The sequence below is a fragment of the Daktulosphaira vitifoliae genome, unplaced genomic scaffold, assembly GCF_025091365.1.
Source record: "Daktulosphaira vitifoliae isolate Bord-2020 unplaced genomic scaffold, ASM2509136v1 Scaffold_1, whole genome shotgun sequence".
Taxonomy (NCBI): domain Eukaryota; kingdom Metazoa; phylum Arthropoda; class Insecta; order Hemiptera; family Phylloxeridae; genus Daktulosphaira; species Daktulosphaira vitifoliae.
The window spans coordinates 79,232,138-79,239,616 of NW_026099572.1; the positions used below are offsets into that span (position 1 = coordinate 79,232,138).

At 27.1% G+C, this 7,479-nt stretch overlaps 1 protein-coding gene across 6 annotated transcripts in view; it reads right to left on the reverse strand.

Moving 5' to 3' along the window:
• Window positions 1-7,479, reverse strand: part of LOC126893582 (uncharacterized) — a 25,479-nt gene that overhangs the window by 9,462 nt on the left and 8,538 nt on the right. For 2 of the 6 annotated variants that reach the window (XM_050663924.1, XM_050663923.1), the window contains 5 exons: window positions 4,530-4,550; window positions 4,235-4,255; window positions 3,696-3,719; window positions 2,766-2,780; window positions 849-959 (listed from right to left, as the gene is read on the reverse strand). In XM_050663924.1, coding sequence (XP_050519881.1) covers window positions 849-959; window positions 2,766-2,780; window positions 3,696-3,719; window positions 4,235-4,255; window positions 4,530-4,550 — 192 coding nt within the window. Of the gene's footprint in view, window positions 1-848; window positions 993-2,765; window positions 2,781-3,695; window positions 3,720-4,234; window positions 4,256-4,529; window positions 4,551-7,479 lie in introns of all 6 variants that reach the window. The other 4 variants (XM_050663922.1, XM_050663921.1, XM_050663926.1 and 1 more) reach the window with 3 other exon arrangements.

Consider the following 7,479-nt stretch of genomic DNA (forward strand, 5'->3'; position numbering starts at 1 on the left):
AAAAAAAAAAAAAAAAAAAAAAAAAACACATCATAGTAAAATTAATACCTTCTCAGCTTCGCATCGAAGCTAAAAGGTATAGATTTTACTATGATGTATTTTTTATCTGAGTTTAACATAAAAACTATCAACTTTCACTGGGTCGACATTGCTTATCGATACGCTACAAAACCTAACATTTTTTTGATTTAAGAATTTGTTCTAGCGAAATTGTAAAAATATACTAACCAGCCAATGACTAGTGTATTAGCAAATAGTACACGGGTACTATGTGAAATCTGCCGTTAATGGAAGATAACATTTAATTTTTTCAAATTCTTGCCAATATTTTAGGTTTTTGAATAATCAAAAGTCTCATGTAAATATAAACCTATTCACATCAAATCATTTCATCATGTAAATCACTGTCAGTTGTCTATGTCTCAACTATGCAACTTCTTAATTCTACTAAGTTTATTTTTGAAATTGTTTAATAAAAACTATAACTCAAATTTTATTTTATTTTATTTTGTTAAATATTTTTATTCTAGAATTGAAGGAGAATTTGTGACAGAATGATAAATGGAGATAATAATAACATTACTCACAAGTTTTATTACAAGGTTGGTGAGAGTAATTTCAGTTGAATCAGTTATATTTAAAGTAATAAAACAATAGAAAATTAAGGAGTATCAATTTAATAAATAGAAATAGAAAAAGATAAAATTAAAATACCTGTATGAACTACATTCAGTTTCTCATACTCATAAATTATTATCATATTATAATAATATTATATTATAAAAAATAATATAATACGTATTTGATTTATACAGAATAGTTCACAGAATTATACTTAAAATACTTACTAGGATATAATATTTCTCGGCAAACAGGACAATTATGGTTTTTGCTTTCTACTTCCCAACGGTGAAGACATTCTATATGATATTTGTTACCACATTTATGTTCAGTAAAATCTTTGCCAAGTTCATGCAAACAAATTGGACAAACTTCAAAATAAATCATTTAATAAAATAATGGATTTATATTTATAAAAACTAAATTTTAAATTCTTTCATTATTTATTTGACACTTGAGGGTGAGTAAATTGATTATTTTTAATAATTATATTATTTATTCAATGTTGTGTGAATTTTTATTTAATTGTTATTTTTAGTAATATCATTTAAACAAAAAAAAATTAAACATTGAGATAAACTCATATTGAAATTTTTTACCGACTAAAACGATTAAATATTACCGAGTGCAATGTGTGATACGTTTCTACGACGGTTTCGTAACAGTTCTGATACACATACTTTTCTTATTAAAAAGAATTTTATCCTCTTGAAATTACTAGAAATAGGTTAGGGTAGTAACCCTGACCACTGTTCGGATCATCTGGGAGAGGCTGATAGCGCTCTGCACACCCTCTTCCGGTGCTTGGCGTGGGTCCAGGAGCGGGACTATTTAGAATCCCGACCGAGAAGTCCACGTTCCAAGTCGGGTCCATTGTGTATCTGATGTTTAGGAGCTGGGAGGTGTGGAGGCTCGTCCAGGCGTTCGCCGAATCCATCTTGTTAAAGAAGGAGGAAGCGGAACGCCTGAGACAGAGGCAACCACGCCGCCCGGCACAGGAGGACCTGAGGCACTGGTTTAGGCCGGTGCCTTAGGTTCTTATTTTTTTGTTATGTTTTTTGTCTTGTGAGTTATTTTGCCAGCCCTCCATAATAGTTCCCACTTTGGGATCCGGTTAACGGGAGGGGCCACACCACGTTGCGAATCAGCTCTTGATTAATTTCGGGCTGATTCACAACGTGGTGGTGTGAGTTATAGACGGTATGGGCCACTCTGAAGTAATGCATAACAGCAGTTCCAGGGCACCTCACGATAAGCCGGTCGAGGGTAAAAAAAAAGGGTAATAACCCTAAATATTGCCTTGGCGGAAATTTTAAAAGACATTAGATGGAAGTAGGCTTAATATATATTTTTTAAATGTATAACTTTTTTTTTATATATTTAGCCCTCTTATTGAAAAATCTTGAGCTTATCCAGTGGTATATCCTCAATTTTTGTATTTGATTAATATTTGTTTTTAAATGACTTTTTTTGCCTCGCCACTAAACTTTCCACTGAATAACTTAAATATTGTTATATATAAATATCAAAATATTGTTGAGTAAAATGAAAGATTAAATATTATTTACGAGGGTTTGACATAGTACCTAATAACACTTAAAAAGCGGATACATCGATATACATCGCAATTCCAGACTGATTCGAGTACGCCTGTTTTTAGGTAGGCTAAAAATTTTTCTACTGGTCATGGCCGACCACCTAGCGAACGCGAAGGACCCTGTCTACTTTGTACTTTTGTGTTAGTATGAAATACATAATTTTTAATACTCCATCTTTTAATTAATACACATACCAATATCATTATTATGATTCAGTAACAAATTATTTTGTAACGATATAACATGACAGTTATTTAGATTATAAAGGTTTACATTGCTGTAATATCTTTATTAAATTAAATGAAAGCAAATTCTGATTTTCTAAATAATTTTATGCATTTATGATATAAAAAACAAAGAACTATTAAATTGTTTTACTTAAGATGGGAAGGTTGCATTAAAAGGGATGCGGAAATAGTGGAATCAAAAAAGTCATTGGCGAAAGTTAGCAAAAGATTGCATAATCTTTATTTCGAGGTATGATCTTGAATTCGATATGAAATAATTTTTTTTCAATTACTTTGACTTATTAATAAATTTACATACCATAACTATCCGATTCTGTAACAAATTTATAAACTGATAATAATTATAATAAAAATTAAAAATATGTTTTTTAGATATTAATTTAAAATAAAATATTTAACTGCCCTAAACACTACATAAATGTTAATATTTTAAATAATATTAGCCACAAGTGATCAATTACTATTATACTATATTATTATTTTTATTGTAGAGTTATAAATATGCTGTAATTTATTCATTTAGTTAGGTGTAAATAAATTCTTTTTTTCTTAAGAATTTTATACATTTATGATATAATAAACAAACAGCACTTTTAAATTGTTTTTAAGTTTAATTTTCAATCACTTAGATTATTTAAAATAAGCTTATCATTTTCATTTTTATCAAATATTGTAGAAAAATACATAAACATTAATGAAACATTTCTTTCCAATTATTTCACAAAATAATTGTTTTCAATTATTTTTGAGGGAAAATGTCAAGAGTTATTTTCGAAAGTTAAATAGAAGATTTTAATATTTCTTTACTATTAAATTCAAAATGGTCTTAAAAAATACGAACTGGTTGATAGTTATAATATAATATAATTATAATTACGCAATTGAAATAAACAATGCTGATTATCGAACAGTCAAAATTTTTTTTATTACATACATCAAATCTAGTATAATTAAAAATATTATTAGTTCTTATTTAATTTTTGAAAGTTACCTCTAAAGTCTACTTTATGAAATAATTTTTTTTTACAATAAACTTGATATTTATTATGATTAAAAAAATAAATTAACTTTTATTTTGTACAAGTTAATGAAAAATTATTTAATAAAACACGCATAGCATTGTGATGGTGTCACGACAACATCCACGTAGTAGATTTAATAAATAATATATTAACCATCATATATATTTATATGTTCAACATTACATATTATTTATTGATTAACATACCTTCTTCATTGCTTTTGTCCGAAGCTATAGAAATATTATAAAATTTTATTATTAGTTTATATATTAGGCGTATTTATACTTAAAATATAATTTTATTGAAATAATTATAATTTATGTATATTATCAAAAATAAAATATATTGTGAACTGGAGATTTTATGTCCAGGTTCAGCAACGTGGAATAGTGTTGACAGGAAAGAATTAAAATAATAATAATGTAACAGTCGTTAATGGATTACTACCTTCATGTAAAGTCGCTTTTTATTCATACTAAATTATCATAACAGTTATAGGCATTTGATAGTAATTAATAAATTTCTAAATAAAAATTCGGGTAGCAATACTTTTAAAAGTATTACATAATATATAACATAAAAACACGAACAAAATTTACATATTCCAAATATTTACAAAATAACTTTCATAAAACTAAAATAAAATTTTCATTAATTTTATTTAATTCTACAATAAAAATTAGAATGTTATTAATTGCTTAGAATAAGACGTTTTTGTTATTTTTTTTTTAATTGATTAACATACCTTCCTTATTTTTGTCCAAAGCTATAGAAATACCATAATATTATATTATTAAAAATACTTAAATTGTATTTCTAACGAATTAACTAAAATTTTTTGTTTAAAAAATATTGTATATAATAATAAATTAAAAATATGTACAAAATAACTTAGATTGACGAGGTGAACAGTGTGTTCAGTAAATAAGGAATCAGGCAAATTGTTACAAACAATAAGGACAATAGAAATACGTTTTCTTATTAACCTAATACCTATATAGTTAATTGTCTTGTTGAATAATATTATTTATGACACTCACTGATAATTGAAGAATCCAATACTAAAGAAAAACAATAATTACATTTTTTTTATTAATACCCTCAATTGCAAAAATAATTGTATTATCTTTCTTGATTATTTCAGGCTGATTCACAACGTGGTATAGACGGCGTGGGCCGCTCTGAAGTAATGCCTAACAGGCAAATTTCAAGAGTTACTTTCGAAAGTTAAATAGAAGATTTTAATATTTCTTTACTATTAAATTCAAAATGGTCTTAAAAAAATACGAGCTGGTTGATAGTTATAATATAATATAATTATAATTACGCAATTGAAATAAACAATGCTGAATATCGAACAGTCAAAATTTTTTTTATTACATACATCAATCTAGTATAATTAAAAAAAAATTTATGTTCTTTTTTAATTTTTGAAAGTTCTCTTTAAAGTCTATAGTTAAATAATTTTTTTAGCTTCGATGCGAAGCTGAGAAGGTATTAATTTTACTATGATGTGTTTTTTTTTTTTTTTTTGTTTCTTCTTATAGCTCTCGCTAAGACCGATTTTGATGAACAATATGTCAAAAGATCACAAATCGAAGACATTACCCTCAAAAATTGAAAAAATTTCCTATGTTCCCCGTAAACGGGGGAAATCTCCCAAAAAATTACAAATTTAAAAATAGCTATTTTTTGATATTTTTTNAAATCCCCCAAAAAATTACAAATTTAAAAATCGCTAATTTTCGATATTTTTTCAATTTTTTTTACTTAAAATTGCCATAACTTTTTTAAAAATGACCAAATCAATATAATTTTTTTTTTATAGATACCTTAGATATTGACCTATCATTTTATATATTTTTGTGAACATTTGATCCTTTAACAGCCCACAGAAAGGGTTTCAAATGGTAACTTTTTTACAAAAAATTAACTTTTTCAACTTAACTTTTGAAAATGTTCCGGAAAGACTGACACTTTTATATATATCTTAAATTAAAGCTTATGTAATATACGTTAATTTGAAAAAAAATAAATTGACCTCTGGACTTGTCTTCGTGGTGAAAACGGACATCAAAGTTAAAGAAAAACGTACGATTTCCGTGAAAAAAATCTCGATTTTATATGTTATATTATTTAATTTATATTTTATATAACTTTTGGAAAAATGTATGGATCAATATTATTATTTTTTTATAATAAATATTTATATACCCCTTTCATCTGGCACGCTTTTTTTGTAAATCGGATCATACCCCTTTAACAAGGGGGGTCAAAACTTTAAACATGCGTATTGTTACTACGATATTTTCAATTTAATTTTTGAAAGTATTCCGGAAATACTGACACTTTTAAATATATCTTAAATTAAAGCTTATGTAATATACTTTAATGTGAAAAAAAAAAATTTGACCTCTGGATTTGTCTTCATGGTAAAAATGACTACCGTATTCAAAAATTTGCTATTTTTGTGTTAAAATTCTGGGTTTTGTATTTTATTTTATTTTAAAATACCTGACAAGGGGAGTACAGATTTTCATAAATATTATATAAATTAAATTTAATATAGCACAGATAGTTAAACTTATTTAAATATGTTTGTTTCTNTAGAAAGTTAAACTTATTTAAATTTGTTTGCTTCTTTAAAGTCGAGAAAAATAACTTTGAAATTTGAATTAGCTTAAATAGCCAATTTTTTTTATCAGGCGGTAGCAACGTACGGTTGCCGAGTTGGTAAAATTTATGATTTACACACTTGGGGTACGAGGTTCCAACCTGCGTATAGCAATGAATTTTTTGCATTTTTTCTTAATTCTTTTTTAGTTAGTATAAATTTTTAACTCGTTTGATTTTTATCTCATTTAGATTCAATAACTTCAATAAAGATCAAGGATCCCATCACTTTAGCCGCCCCTTGCAAGAAGAAATTTCTTATTCGCATTAAAATTATTTTACTATATTTTAAGTTTTATCTTCGATACAAAGCTGAGAAGATATTTTTTTGTGACTATCATTTAAATAATGATTGTTTTTTCTCCTGAATTAACAATTGATTTTTACAAATATAATCAAATTTTATAATACGCTCAATTGAGTAAATCTTTTTAACAATTTTGATTTGATTGGTACATTTAGTTAAAGTAAATTATTTATTATATACAATCTATAGCAAATTAGTTTACGTCTTGGTTCATACCCACCCATTACAAGTTAGATTATGTTATGTTTCATTACCCCCTCCCTCTATAGGCATTTTTGACGGACACCCCTGTAGCGTTAATATTAAGTAAATATGTTAAAGTGGCAACGGCGGCCACTAATTGACGTACACTATTTCAATGTAATGTGTATGTTTACACGTACGTTTATCAGTTAACGTTATCAGTTCACATGAGGTTTAAATTTCCCTTCAGTAGATAGCATCGTAGGAGGAGAACAACCATTTGGCTACCTCCACCACCGCTGACATGAAGTTATAGTGCACATGCGCACTTTAAACCGCCATTTTAATTGACCTTAACACCCCCACCTAAGTCACCTATTACTCCCACCATCGTGAGACCACTCCACCCTTTCCCTCCTCTATGATAAGACCACGCCTCTCTTACCCCCACCATCGAAATACCATGGCCACTATATGACCTTGACAACAGTCATTACACCCACCATCGAGAAATCACGCCCTCTGTATGACACGCCCCTCCCCCCAGGCCACTGTTAAAAATAACATTGTTTTAATTCTCATAAAATTTTCTATTTGATGATTCATTCTAGTCAACGAAGGAGTAATTTTGGCGAATAGCAGAAAAAATTCCCAACGAATTTTTTTTTTTTTTGTTTTAATTAGGCAATTGGTGGATTATTCCAAAAGCAACATCAACTCTTATTTCTTTAATTATATCTTTAATGATATAATTAAACTATATCTTATATCTATATATTTAACTATATCTTTACTGATTAGTAGTTCTTTGATTTTAAAATATAATA